Source organism: Rhamphochromis longiceps, linkage group LG8, assembly GCF_057381845.1.
Source record: "Rhamphochromis longiceps isolate RC_006_pf linkage group LG8, R_longiceps_female_GT1.1, whole genome shotgun sequence".
NCBI lineage: Eukaryota > Metazoa > Chordata > Actinopteri > Cichliformes > Cichlidae > Rhamphochromis > Rhamphochromis longiceps.
The window spans coordinates 30,693,873-30,709,638 of NC_140564.1; the positions used below are offsets into that span (position 1 = coordinate 30,693,873).

At 39.9% G+C, this 15,766-nt stretch overlaps 1 protein-coding gene across 1 annotated transcript in view; it reads left to right on the forward strand.

Annotated features, from left to right (window-relative positions):
- Positions 1 to 14,929, forward strand: part of tbkbp1 (TBK1 binding protein 1) — a 76,424-nt gene extending 61,495 nt beyond the window's left edge. The window contains exons 9-10 of the mRNA XM_085416986.1: positions 4,845 to 5,632; positions 9,095 to 14,929. Of these exons, the coding sequence (XP_085273112.1) occupies positions 4,845 to 5,632; positions 9,095 to 9,223 (917 nt within the window). The 3' untranslated portion in view covers positions 9,224 to 14,929. The remainder of the gene's footprint in view (positions 1 to 4,844; positions 5,633 to 9,094) is intronic.
- The last annotated feature ends 837 nt before the right edge of the window (positions 14,930 to 15,766 follow it).

Sequence of the window (15,766 nt, forward strand, 5' to 3'; positions counted from 1 at the left end):
ACCTACCACAAACCAAAAAATACCACACAGACTGACAGTTTGTAAATGCTACAAACTGGAAAATAATGTTTTAAAAAAAAAGCCTCAATGAATATGTGCACATTTTTACATAGCTAGCAGCGGGGAAAACACAGAAAACCCCAAGCTTCATCTGAGTTCTCCTTAAACCCGGGGCAACTCTCGCAAAGCTGGAAAAAGCGTCTTATATGCCACTTCTGTTTCATTAGTTGCAGGATTGTGCGAGGGATATGATTTCCTCCTGGATATCTGTAACGCAAACAAATATTTTTCATGAATTGTTAAAATATTCAGGGAGGTGGGAATTTGTGAGGAGCCATTAAATTTCTCCTGGGTCAAGTCAAGTCAAGTTTATTTATAGAGCACATTTAAAAACAACCAAGGCTGACCAAAGTGCTGTACAGTAAATACAGATAAAAATACAATAGAACACAATTTCGTAATAACACCTCGCTGATAAAAATAAAATAAAAATATATAAAACAAATAAATTAAACCTTTCTAAAAGCCAATGAAAAGAGGTGAGTTTTAAGAGCGGTTTTAAAAGTTTCTAGGCTTTTGGAGAGTCTGACGTGAGGAGGTAAACTGTTCCACAGTCTGGGTGCAGCCACAGCAAACGCCCTCTCTCCCTTTGTCTTTAATTTATACCTGGGTGTTGTATGAGTTAAGGAAAGTAGTCCCATTTGACTGTGTTTTTCTCATTCAAAGAGCGCCTGAGAGCACAAACGCCCCCTCCCTTTTTACACCTCAACCAATCAGCCATAAATGATGTTTCCTCTTTGAAATGGGAAGTGGAGCTGAAGTGGTGACTACAGGGCTGACTGACTCATCAGCATATCTTGTAATTACAGGAAATACTACAACTGTACTTGTGCAAATAAATCTTTTTTTATGAATATATAGGGGAACATAATGTGCATCTCTATTAAGTGACTATCATGTCATATCATCTGAAGAAAGGATTAGAGCCTTACAGAAATGTCATCTAATAAAATAATGGTATCATTGCCAAATAATGAGCTGTAATGAAAATGTTATCTTTATGTATAATTAAAGTGGCGAATCAGTTTCCTTTTCTTCACATTGCGCCGAAAAAATAGTGGAACAGAATCATATAAGTGACTGTTTGGGAACAAAAGCTGTTGTAAGTGTGTACTCTATTATTGCGCAAGGCTAAATGTGCATTGACACTTGAAGACTTGTGTTGGTTATTGTATTCACAAGAGCCACAAGAAACACACACCAGTGAGTGATACGTGTTGTCTCACAGCTGTTGTTCGTTTTAAAGGTGTTACATGAGGTTTGGGTCAGGGTTCTATGCACGCCACTTCAGGTCTTGCACAACAATGTGTACCCGGTGTCCAAAAAGAAACAGTTATTTTCATGTTTACACTTACATCACCACGGACTGCCATTTGGCTTTTTCTACCTTTAAAACCCGGAGAGCAGCCAAATGGCTTTTAGCTAAGCTTTAGCTTCAGCCAAGTGGAAGCTAAATTGGCTAGTCATTCATATGTATATTAGGTTGTTAGCTGGGAATTCTGGAGGGAGGGGAGTGGGGGTGTGTGGATGAGGGGGTGGGGGAGCTGCTAAAAGCTGTGAACTTCCTTTTGTGTTTCATCTTGATGCATTCTCAATCATCCAGGGAAATAAATCTCCAAAAGTCACCAACTTGGAGTGTTTCAGTTTGCCGTCTTAGGGAGAAATCAACACACATGGGTGTATGTCCTTTGTTGCTGAGATTTATTGATAAAAACAGTACAAAAAACCAACCATTTGTACACATATTTACAAATAATAATAAAAAGTGAGTGAGTACATTTCAACATTATACCAGTGGTCTGTCTGATGCCACAATGGAGCAAATCGAGCAAAGACTGATAAGTTCGCTGCAATTTCCAGTGTGTGGGGATCATTGGTCACCAACTGCATCACGTGCTACAACCCTGGTCTACATATCACCGTTGATGAACAGCTTTTCCCATCAAAGACTCGGTGCTGTTTCCTGCAGTATATTGCAAGTAAACCTGACAAGTTTGGGATCAAGTTTTGGGTGGCTTGCGACCTAAAATCCAAGTACATTTGCAATGTCTTCCCATATCTTGGCAAGGACCCCAATCGTCCCACTGGGGAGAGACTTTCTGAAAATGTAGTAATGAGGCTGATGGAACCATTCCTAGACAAGGGCAGAAATGTTACCGCGGACAATTTTTTCACATCGCTTTCACTTGCGCAAAAACGTCTTAGACTGAAAACCACCATCCTCGGCACAGTCAACAAGATTCGCAGTGAAATTCCTCAATCCACTAGTGGATTGGCTAGTCATTCATATGTAAATGTGGTGGAGCTTGCAAGAGAGTTGGCTCACTCTCATGTAGCTGAGAAGAAGGCAAAAAAAGAACAGTTGGACACAACCCTCCACACCTAGTCCTGGAAAAAGAGCCATGTGTCAGGTCAAACACAAATGCAAGAACAATCATGCCACTGTGCGATGTGTTCACTGCTACAGATACACATGTGGTAAATGCAGACTACAGATACCATGGCAGTGCCAGGATTGTGAGTGATTGCTGAAAATGTTGAAATGTACTCACTCACTTTTTATTATTATTTGTAAATATGTGTACAAATGGTTGGTTTTTTGTACTGTTTTTATCAATAAATCTCAGCAACAAAGGACCTACACCCATGTGTGTTGATTTCTCCCTAAGATGGCAAACTGAAACACTCCAAGTTGGTGACTTTTGGAGATTTATTTCCCTGGATGATTGAGAATGCATCAAGATGAAACACAAAAAGGAAGTTCACAGCTTTTAGCAGCTCCCCCACCCCCTCATCCACACACCCCCACTCCCCTCCCTCCAGAATTCCCAGCTAACAACCTAATTTACATATGAATGACTAGCCAATTTAGCTTCCACTTGGCTGAAGCTAAAGCCTAGCTAAAAGCCTACCAGCCATTTGGCTGGTGGTGGGTTTTAAAGGTAGAAAGGTAGAAGCCTGGGACTCCTAGTGTTTTAAACAAAAACGGGGCTACCACTGTTCGCTAGCAAAAATGCTAGCAAACTACTGTTCGCACATGGTCTGAATGTTAGCTTGCAGACAGATTCAACACTACTAAAATATTTTTTGGATTGTCACCTCACTGACTTGTTGTGGATGTGTGTCTGTTTTGGGGTTTAAAAGTCGTAGCGAGGTCAGATGGCAAAGATCCTCGAGGTCGACAGACACAAATAACCAGTCAAAATCTGTAATTTATGTCACCTTTTGCGCAATGTAGTTCTTTTACCAACCAGCAATCTGTTTAATAAATCCAAAAGCAGATCTAAGTATGAAATACAGCTCTGTGAAAGGCTTGAGTCACCCCTCATTTCTTTGGGCTTTACTCGGAAAATGGGACATGGATAAAGCGATTTACTGACACGTGCAAACATACATGGGAATATAGAACAGAAGGCAAAAGCTGAATTTGTACACTTTAGAGCAATTTTTGGTTTGACTAACTTTATTCCTCAACACAGCATGAACTATTGGTTTCTTAATATTTCTTGAAGTATTCTTCAGGAATAGTTCTCCAGGCTTCTCAAAGGAATCCCAAAGATGGTTTTTTGGATGTTGGCTACTTTTTGTTTCATCCTTTGTCAGGGTGCTTTAATAATGTCGAAGTCTGGGGAGATCAATCAATGACTGATAGTGTTTCATTGTATGTTTTTCTATTTAGGTATGCTTTAGTGTGTTTGGGATTGCCATACTTAATGCATGTTGGATCAAAATACCTTTCTGCATTCATAATTTCATTACATAATCAAATGTGAAAACATCTCCAACACCACTGACTGAAATGCAGCCATAAAACTGTGGTTTACAGCTGGCTGTAGATGCTCACTATAGTACCTATTCCGTGATCTCTGTTTTCAGATGCTTTTAATCTGCTTCAGGTAATTTTTTTTAAGGACACACGACACACCATGCCAGGATATGCCTGGCTTGTAGTTAATATCTCTTTGAGAATCACCTTGCTGGTGCAAAATTAGAATTTTATGTCTGTCAAACTGTGTTACCTTTGGCCTTTTTGGAGATTTTTACTTTGTTAGAAGTAACAAAGTGCCTAAAGATTAAAAAAATTACAAATTGATTCTAAGTTGTTTGTCACATGTAGACACAACAATGGTTCGTGCTGTGAGTTTGGTGCCTTTTATATGCTTAACCGATTCATAGATCAGAGCTAAAACATTAAACCAAAATAAAGAAAGAAAACATTCCTCTGAAAATGGACAGAGAAAGGACTGGACTAACAGTGAGTGCAGAAAGCAGCCAATTTCCAAACTTTCAGAAAGCCCGGACAACATGGTCTGGCTCCTTGGAAGCAAAATAAAAAGAAAGTAGAGGTGGTTTAAGACTTTTGCACAGTGCTGTATGAAAAACAAAACATGAAAACTGTTTGAGTGTTTATTCCTACATGCCAGACATGAAGTAATCTGACAGCAGACTTGCAAGAAGCACTGGTTGAACGTCCAGTAAATAAATATATAGTGTGTACTGCAAAGTACAACTGAGCTCTGTGTATTGATTTGTGTTTTGTCCTGTATAAGTAACAGCATAAGTAGAGCTAATGTGTTTCCCATCATGCCTTCTGTGTGAACAGTTTTGGAGCTTCATGAGATAAAACACTATTCATCTCTTTCTTTGTGCACCGGTTGAACAGGCCTTAAAAGAATGTTGCTGAAGTATGTTTTAACTCTTGTCCATAGTGTGTAATGAATTATAGCATGTTGCTAAGATGCATGCAAATCTTGATTGGGTTTTTTTCCTTTTTGTTTCCTCAGTTCAGCTTCACTCTCCCATACACCACCAGCGCCACTCTCCAGTATCGCAGCGCCACTCGCCCATTCCACAGCGCCATTCTCCAGTCCCGCCTCCGCCGCACCACTCTCCTATTCAGCAGCGACGCTCTCCGGTGCTGCAGCGCCTCTCCCCGGACATGCACCGCCGCTCACCCCTGCTGGACGTGAACGATGGACCAGCCTCTTACTCCTGCCGACCACCCAGCCAGCACCTACGAGCCAGCTTTCAGGGTCGTCGTAGTTACTCAGAGGTTGCCGATCCCTCAGCTTACCAGTGCCCGCCCCGCTTCTCTCTGGACCCAGTTTCCACCCTGCCGAAACCTCGGCCCTACGTTGAGAGCTACGCAAAACAGCAGTCCCAACACATAGGTTCTCCCCACAGTAGACTGCAGCACAGAGGGTCCCCATCTCCCCATCAAGGTGGCGGAGGGGGAGACGGAGGCCATGACGACAGCTCCATGCGCCACTCCAGAGAGATGCCATTTCCACTGTCAGAGGTGGCCCACCTTCACTTTGAGCCCCCTCCTCCTTCCACACCAGCCCCTCAACCACCACAATCCTCAGAGGATGAGGAAGAGTGGACCTGTCCGCATCCCATCAGCCCTCCGAGGACACTGGGCGTGCTCTCTGCTGCAGTGCCCAGCGGTGTCATGAGGGGCCCAGCGTCCTGCTCAGCCTTTCCCGTCCCTCAGAGGTCTAACACCCTCACCTGTCACCCGCAGCCAGGGTACATGTCAGCAGAGCATGCTCAGTCCTGGCCTTCAATCAATGTGAGTTTAAATAAAGTTTATTACATATATGTAAACCATAAACATTCAACCTGATGCATGTTTGCGTTACTTTAAAAACATTAACTAGCACTCGGTGTCAATTTTATCAGTGCTGCAGTTGTTGCAGACCCATTTTTAAAATTTCCACTAAGGGTAGCTTGCTCATGCTTAATCATCTTAAAGTCCGTGCCATAGTTCCTTTAAATGAACATTTTAAAAAATATTGAGAAATACATTTCTCAGCTTTCTTGTGAGAGACTAGAAGTTTGATACCAATCTTATGACTTTGCATTTAATACAGAGATGGAGTTAAGATGTGCTTAGACAAACTTAGCAAAAAGGGGGAAACAGCTTACCCAGGCATGTGTGAAGTTAAACCACATGCCTAAAAACAATCCTTCAGATATGAAAATGTACATATTTTAATTATTTAACCTACACAGAAAAAAAACAAATGCACAAATCCATATTAGGATATAATAAAAAGTCATCTAATCCTTACCAGGTAAACTTGGATGAACAGTAACACATGCTATATTACACCATGTCATTATTTATCTAAAGGAAGTGGAGGCATGATGATTTAGACTTGACCTGGGCAACCTGCAGTCATGTCCTCTCCATGCTTGAGTACTCTAGATAAAAGGCCAATTGTTCAACAGCTGAAGTTTAGCTAAAATTGGATCATGCAAAAGAACAATCACAGCAGCAAACCAACAAAGGAATGGGTGAAAAAGAAAAAAATAGTGTTGCAGTGGTCGAGCCAAAATTAACTGAATTGAAATGCTGTGGACCTTAACACACAGAATGACCTTAACATGAACTTAAGACCTGCAAGACCTTAACAGAGCTGTGCATAAATAAATACTCAAAAGACTCAGTTAACTGAATCATTGTTCTTTATAAAAGTGGGGGAAAGCCCTCTGAAAATATGAAGTCATGCATAAAATAATAAGGTTTCAGGTTATACTTGGTTTGTCATATACTTCTTACATAGTTTTTCTTGAATGAATAATAACATGGAGTAATGTCACATACTGATGTTCTTCTGAAATTATTATTTAAATAATTTTAGTACCAGATTATTTTTTTATTGTTGTCCTGATAATTAGTAACTGAGCTGGTCTGCTGTTTATTCTACTTGCACTCTCAAAGCACTTTGTTACACTGTAACAGCAACTCCAGGTTCAGTACCTTGCCAGAGGATATTTTGGCATGCAGACTGGAGCAGCAAGGGATTGAACCACCAACCTTCCACTTAGTGGATGTCCCGCTCTACCCTTGAGCAACAGCCACTGAATAAATGAAACAATTTCCTCTAATATTTTCCAGGTTAGAAAGATTATTCACCAAAACAGACCAAAACAAACTGTGTTCATGTGTTGTTGGCAGAACAAGTCCTAACAACAGTTATGTCACATTTGTGTTAGAGAAGAAAGACACCCTACATTTTGGTTAATTGACATTCAATTAGACGTGTTGGTGACTGTATTTAATTTATGATAGCACAAGTCTGCTTATTTCCCCCTCTGTCCACATTTTAAGATAAACTGACTATACCGAGGCGTATTTGTGGTGTTTATAAAGCCACAAAGTCCTCAGATGGAGAAGGCTGAAGAGAATAGATGAGTCAGTGAAAAGTCAGACTTTTACACATGAAGCCGCAGTTCTTTTCCGATTTCCTACTGACAATCTTGGTTTTCTTTAACCATGATGATGCACGTTCCTTAACCTTTAAAGGGAATCCACTGATTTCCCCCCCGACTACAGAGTGTTTACAGTTCCACGTTTGTATTATTGCATTTTCAGTGGGACAAAAATATAAAAAATTACCTCAAACTATGTCACATGAGTCAGTGTTGGATAGGTGTGAAGATGAAACTACTTCCTTTTTGAGGGTAAAGGACAAAGAGTACGCTCTATCTAAAGTATAGATGTAACCAGTGTAACGTCACTCATTGTTTTATGAAATCCAGTTCTAAGTCATCATGAGTAAACTGTGGATCTGACTAAACAGCACTTGAAACCAGCAACGGAGACCATAACTTATAGGTTGTTTTTCATAGACTTCTATGAAATCACACTTCTTATTTGAAAAAAAAATATCACAGGAGTCACCCCCTGCTGGACATAAAAAGGACTACACTTCCACATTTGCAAGTATTTGCCTGTTTTTCGACATCCATCTTCTCGACAGTTTATGGGATGTTGGCTACAGAAGCTCCTTTTAACGTAGCTCACCTAAACTGTGGCTCATCACTGGATTGCAGTGGGTTCACTGGGTACTTTTGACAAGCAGAGAGAGAATGGGCTTAGAAACACACCACATATGATCTGAAAGCTCTAAATATAAAGGGGAGCTCTTATGCTAATATTTTTAATTCTTGGACTCTACTAGTGTAGCATGACTCACAATTTTACAAAAAATCTCATACCAGCTTTGGTGTAGTCACTCAGTTCATCCACTTCCTGAAACAAGCTGTTGTAACTGCCTTCCCCCTGCCCTTTCAGGCAAGCTTGCACAGCAGGTAGGTGGAACTATTGTGCTCGCAGCCTGAGCTAAGGATATCCCTTCTCTTCAAAATCATAATCAGCCAATAATAGCACTGAGAGCAGACTAAAGTCTGAGCTTTAGGCGTATTAGGATTAATTGTAAATCTGCTGGCCTCATTATTTGAAATATAATATCAGTATTCACTGCTGTAGCAGTGTATATATACAGTCCCAGGTACTACAGCCTCAGATGAGCAACTGTCATTATTTATTTCTACATACAAAAGTAGTATGTTGAAAACTAAGTACACGCTTACTGTTTCCATATTACATAGAATTAAGAGGCTAATCAAGTAATCAAATACAGGTATTTAATTGATCGTTAGCAAGTCATACAGCAGCTTTAACGTCAAGCAATCGCTCTGTGTATGACTTTTTCAGTTTCTCACATCATTGTGGAGGAATTTTGGTCCCCAGTGAATTCTTTATTATGTGGTAATATGCAAAACCTTAGTACTGAAAGAGGGCGTACTTCAGTACTTTTTCGTATGAGTGCATCAGAGAAAAAACTCATAGCAGGTCCTCTTTAGCGTTAAATCATGAGGATCACGATGTACTTAAGCAACAAAATCAACAAAAAAAGAAACTTGAAGCTGGTACTGATGTTAAGTCGCCCTTATTAAGAAAGCAAATACACATATTTCTCACAATTGTGAACTATTTTTTCTAATATATTAAATCCACCTGGGTTTACTACAAGTTTCTCTCTTTTTAAAAACATTTTGCGTAAGCCTGAATTGATCGCTTACCCTGCAATGATGAAACTGTGAATCTGCCTCCCACAGACTTACTAATACTATCCTGTGAAGTGAGTACGCTGAGGACTGCATGTGATTTGACCTGATAGTGACTACATGTCCATACGTGTGTGTGTGTGTGTGTGTGTGTGTGTGTGTGTTTGTTTTGCAGCTCTGGATGGAGACCGAAGAGAGTGACATGAGGAGCTGCCCTCTCTGCCAGCTGATATTCCCGGTCGGTTACCCTGACGATGCCCTCATCAAGCACATCGACTCCCACCTGGAGAATAGCAAGATATGATTGTCATGGCAACCAGCCCGCGCACATCTGCGCTCTCTTCTTATAGATTATGTAAGAGATTAGCAGACCTGGCTAGAGAGGAAGTCAAATGTACACAAACAAGCCATCCATTTAGGGTGTGAACCAGTTAGCTGCTGTATGTGTGACGCTATAGGTAGAGATGCAAAGTGGCGCAGAGGTTTATTTTATTTTGGAGGAATTTAAAAATAAGTCTACATGCAGAGTCCCTTACTGATTGCCCTTAAGACAGATCTGCCTGTATAATCACTGGCTCTGGTTGCTGCTATTTGTTTAAAAGTCTTGTTGTGCAGTGTTCAGGCAATTTAGGGTATTGTGTTGTCTTTTTTTAAATTATTATTATTATTCTTTTTTCTTTTTCCGCTAAAGTGTGGATTTGATTTAGCAAAGTAAATTGTGAGAGGCACACTGGCAGGTTCAGGGGCTCTGCATGCCAAAATGTTTGTCCAGCAGTAAAAGTTCAGGGAGCTATGGTGCAACTATTCTCACCACTTAGCTTTAAATATTCCTGCTTGGAAATTTTCTATCTCGCACAGACACACACATATACACACAGACGCGCACTGCAGTTTATTTTACAGAGGACCCTGCGCAGTAAGTGCCAAGGACAATGCCCTGGTAGAAGCTGGTCTAATGAGATGATCAGAGGGCCATACGAAAGCATGCGGGGAAAGTCGTTTTAAGTTTCTGACACCGAAGGAAGGAAATGCCAGTTTCACTTCTCTGAAACAAGGAAGTATGGCAGTTAAGAAAGTATAAAACATTCCAGTCTTTCATTGCATCTGCTGAGAAAAAAACTGACAAACTGGAGAACATGAATCAGAAAGGATGTCTGAGTGAGCCAGAAAGCTCCAAATTTTGTGTTTTGATATTGCCCTGCAGGGCGGGGCACCGATGAAGGTACTTTAAGAGGAGGGAAATTTTAGTCAGTATATACCTTTTATGCTTGCAGCCTGTTCAAATCGTATATTAGCCCTTTCAGTTAGCATAGTCTATACAATGTATCAGTTTTCAGTCCCTATATATATTTTCAATATGTAATTTACTATTTATATTGTCTATCTGTAAGGCAAAAAATATGAAGTTATATTTTTGCAAATGTCAACGCACCACATGTCTCATGCTGGTGAAAAAGAATCTTTCCCATGTGCTTACATGCTGCTACATACAGCAGACTCAAAGCTCAAAATCCCACCGAATGGGATACTTTCTGTACAAAGAATATCAACTGGGATTCTTCTCAGTCTTCCTCGAGATCTGACCTTCGTAAAAGATTGATGTCACGACTGCCCAGACCGCCCAACAAAAAACTAAAACACACAGCTGGTTGCATGAGATCAAGACATCTGACCTGCTTTGAAGAAAAAGTGGCAGGCTTTTTAGTGTACTATTTTTACTGTCTCAGAGATCTGACATCAAAAACACCATCGCCAATCAGCAAAGTTATCTCTCCAGGGTTTAAGCAAAGACGAGACTCTTCTTTTGATACATGTGTTTAATTTTTACCACAAGGGAACTCAAGATCTCTTTGTGGGACCTGAACTTTTTGAACACAAAAAGTGAAAACAAAAACAAAAAAACACAGTTACACTGATGTCAGCTAATCCGAGGCTTTCAGTTACATGTGCAGTTTCTAACGTTTGGGGATGTCCCTACAAAGCCAACCATGCATCTCAACCGGTTTGAAGTTACTGAAGAGAGGAACGCAGCAGATTAGAGCACACAGGGCAGTGACTGTGACCGCAGGATGATGATGGACGTGTACCATAATGTGACGCACTCTTGAGCAAATCACTGAATCACTGCAAACTCTGGATGCTTTGAGTTTCCTGTGAATGTTTAGAGGAAAGAGTTTTCCAAATGGATCAAAGAAGTACCAGTTTAAAGGATGACTCTGGTTTATTACCACCTGCCTCTTAATTTATCAGGTTTTAACATTTATTATTGGTTCTGATGACCCTGCAATCATCTGCTTCACTGCTGAAAATTCAAAAAATCTTACTAATCAATCAAGCTCTCTGTTTTCTCAATAATTTGAACACTGGCATTTTTTAAATGTTGCATGCAATAAGCTGACTTCAATTGATTACTGAAATTTATTTTTAAAACGTTAGCGAAGGACTCAAAAGTAAAGTTCTTAGGCATTAGCAAGCTAGTTAACTTATTAGCATACCACCAGGTTTAAATTTTAACAGATGTGTTTGCACTGCTGAGTTCTGCAAAGTTCATATTCTAACTGAAGAGGTTAAATCAAAGGTACTTGCTGGTAGTCACTCGGTGAAATTGGTTGCAAAACGGTATATAAGGCGCTACACCAAAAGCCTCCTCGTGATTGTCTTGGAGTGCAGGAGATTGCCGTCTTCGTCTACTTTGGATGGAAGACACAGACTTGTCTGTAAAGCTTTGCCAACTACTTGGTAATTGGTAGCAGAACTGAAAACTGCAATGCAAAACAGAGAATCAGGCTGTTTGCCTTCAAAGTAAAATTTGCGTCATTTGAAACGTGTCGGTTTCAGTGGTAAAGTACAGCTTTTACTTTGAAGGCAAACGTTCTCCGTTTCTGTTTTGTGTCGCACTTTTTCAAGTTTCGTTACTGCTAAGTGGTTAGTTAGAGAAGTTGGCATCCTCCAGTGACCACAGCAGTATATTAGTGACCAAAGCAATCACAGGGAGGTTTTTGTTGAAAAACCCTCTTTGTGATCGACTTCCACTGACAACAGCAAGCAACGTCCTGCATACACTCGCTAATCGATCTGGGGATGTAAATGTTTTAGTTAGTGACTCTAATCTGCCGGTCACTGTGCTGATAAACGTCTTCAGCACTGTAAAATTAGAAATTTGATCCAAAACAATCACATCTTTCAAATCCAAATGAAGTGGATCTGGTGCCTAAGCCTCACCAACAAGCCAGCAAACCTTAAAAACTGCACCAGATGAGACTCAAACACATCTACCAGCACACCTTACTTTTGCATCGGGTGACTCATGATGCTTTTTTTTGCTGTTTTAAAGTGGAAATTATAACTCAGAAAAAGTCACCATCCACTGCTACAGACTTAAAATGCTTAAGTGTTTTAAATGTAGTGCTGAAGATTTTTATTTATTGATTATTATTATTATTGGCATTGCAAGAGAGCAGAGCAAGGTTAGAAAGTCATTATGATAACAGTCACTCAGCATTATCACACCTTTTTCAAAATGTATTTAAATAAAGAAAGCATGCATATAGTACACATCTGGAATCTCCAACGAGCGGCAACACAAGCTGTCGTCTGAGCTCATCTTGATTGTCTAAAAGCTTGTCGTAAACAGGAATCTATTACACTTTAACCTTACCTTCCATTTGACGTGAGTGTGTTACAAGCTGTGGTTCTGTAACTTTGTTACTTTTGAATTTTCTTGATCTAAAACTGAATGTAAAAAAAACCTGTCTGATTTACTTTAAATGCTCTGTGTTGTTGTGTCGTTTGCATGAGGTGTTAACAGGGGTCTTTCAGCGACGAGGTCATTGTCATCTTGTAGTTCAAATGCATTCCATGGATGATTCATTTTCTTTCTTTTCTTTTTAAAATAGGAGCAAGGTGGGGGGGAGAAGAGAGCTCTATTTAACACCTCTGCTAACCAATTTCCTGGGGGAAAACCTAAAAACTATTAAGAATTTCACAAGAAAATGGTCAGGTTCAGAGAAGTTCAAAATGAGTGCATGTAGCAGATTTCCTTAATTCTTGCATAAAATTGACAGCTTGTGTTTCCTGCCCAGTCTGATTCTTAAGAACCGGGAGGTGATTACAAACTTATTGATGCTAAAAAAGAACTGAATTAAAATAAACCAGAATTGTCCTTTAAAACTGCATCCTGAGGTTTACAGTAACTTCAGAGCAGTTCTTGACCATTAAATCGAAGAGGGCTTTCATGGCTCCAGAGCATTCTATATACTGTCTGTACAGTTTGTAACTATATCACTCTGTGTACAATATTTAAAGCTGTGTATAGACAGAATTTTTGCAAGTGTGTAATACTAATGAAACATGTACTCTATTACTCAACAACTTCAAATTGGAGTGTCTGTAAATCAGTATATACACATAATCCTAATCAACACCACACTAAATATGAATTATATGTGAGTTACATGCCAGTACTACCCTACAACTTTACTCACTACTTACTTTTACTCACTAAGTAGCGGTACTTTCTATATTCAAGTGATATCCAAAAACACGGTTGCAGCTTTCAGAGAAAAACCTGTGTTTGTCTTAAAGTTTCGGTCCTTACAGAAACTTTTTGACACATTTTTTTCCGACTTGACTGATAATTCAGCAACGGCACGAGAATCAAAACATGCACAGCTGTTTGTCTTTGTGGAGGAAGATGATGCGACGTTGCATCATAAAGTATTTGTGCAGCAGTAGAAAACTGCAAACCAGTACAGTAGTACATGATAAACTTTAATGTAAAGGGGACCTATTATGCTTATCCTTTTTTTTTATGGGATAGTGGATGTTCATCTTTAAACGTGACCAAAGTTTCAAATAATGAGGTCTGTGTAGGTACAAGAAATCCCTTCGAGCCGAAAGCTCAGGCATTTCAGCAAGGCACCTTTAGTTTTTGAGGGGCAGCCAATCAACAGAAAGCTGCTTTAAAGTGTGCAGGACAGGATGTAATGGCATCGTTTCAGATAGAAGTCCAGTATAAAGTGAATTTTAATGAAGGGTCAATCATGCAATGTTACTCCAGTAGAGTCCAAAATAGCATAATATGTCCCCTTTTAGTTAAAACATGATTAAATCACTAAGATGTGTACTTTTTCTTACGACTGAGGACCTATGTTGGCTCAGAACCAAAGAAAATAATTTCCTGTCGTTTCAAAAACTGAGGGTTTGCTTGGCAGGTAGTTCATGTCATGTATGGGAAGATGCTGCACTGTGGTTCATGCTGTCTTGTGCTCAACCACAAACGTTTTGGCCAGCAGCAGCGGTGCAGAATGATCACACCCTGCATGAGTTCACAATGCGATGCACACGGATGTTCACACAACAACACATTCGCGCGTGTACGAGCCGCCCCGAGGCCCACCGAGTGAAGTTTAGGATCGCTGGTTCAGGGTTTTAAATGTTTAATTTCTGGTTTTTGTTTCCACCAGCTGCCATGGTTTAAAAAGTCAACGTCAAAAGCTAAAATCATAGCGCTTTCTTCTTATTTCTCGTGTTTTAACAGCAAACTGGCTCCTTTGGTTTACTCAGGAGACTAACAAAGACAGACAAAAAGATCAGCTTTGCCAGCATTAAAGATTAAATAGATTTCTTTGTCATGAAATCTCAGTCTAAATTTCTTTCAGATTTACTCAGGAGACACATAGCTAGGTCCAGCAAAGAGCTGCAGCTGAAATCAAGTCAGTTTTCTGTTCTCGTGTAGCTCCACTTGCCCATGAGTAACTATGTGAGTCAGGCTGTCTAAATGCGAAACCTTCATTGCACATGGAGACCTCGGCACTAATGAACTCTCCGCAACACTAATGAGAACTAATATTTATGTGTTTAAGTAATGTGTGGTGGAGCAACACTGCTGGCATTCAACAAGTTTAATGAACACAAAGAAAACAACCACAGAGCCACACAAAGAGACCGCTTTTCTTTCTCCATCTCAATCTCTCTGTTTGTAAATATTCCACTAAATAAACTGAAACTTGCACTGAAATGAAGTGTGATCGTGCTTCTTTATGCTCGCACCGTGATGTCATTTCCTCAGCTCCATTTCACATCCTGTTTTCGTTGACCAGTATTAATTTTAGAGCTCCAGTTGCACATTGGAGCTACAGGTGTTGTGAAGATAAACTGCATGTTTTTCTGCGATACAGAAAAACCTTCAGAGGTGCAAATACTGCTCTGGAATTTAAAACTATGATAAAATAACTGTTTTCTGTGTAAAAAGCAGTTAAAATGTAGACACAAAAGTGTAAATTATGGCTTTACATAAGAATGCAGCTAAACTAGAATAGAAATTAGTATTTAAAGCTTTAATTTCTTGCAATAGAACACAGATTTCCAACAAGTATGTAAAAGGAAGCATGAATATTTGTTTTAGAATAACGCAAACCTACTGAGCATGAAAGACCGCGTTCACCTCTTGGTGCATGTTGTGCCCGTGATGCACGCTGTAATGATTTTATATCCTTGAAACATGCAAAAGGTGCATAAACACAAACATAAGCTGTGCTGTTGTGCTTGACGAGTCCTTGAGAGCAGAAATTATGCTGTTAGTTTCAGTCAGCAGAGAAGCTGTTTTTGCTACAGAGTGAGCCGAGATCATTGCGAAAATACATCGCACCTTCATCACCGTGTAAGACCTCTCTGATGTTGTGGGTACGACACGCTGCAGAGGATCAACTTAAAAAGAAATACACTGACAGAGACCTCAAACAGTTCTGTCTCTTAATGTGATGACAGCTGATAAATTGTGTTTGCTATGAGTCACTGAGATACATCTAATCGTTCTTAATTATATGTTTTAAAAGAGGATGAAGTT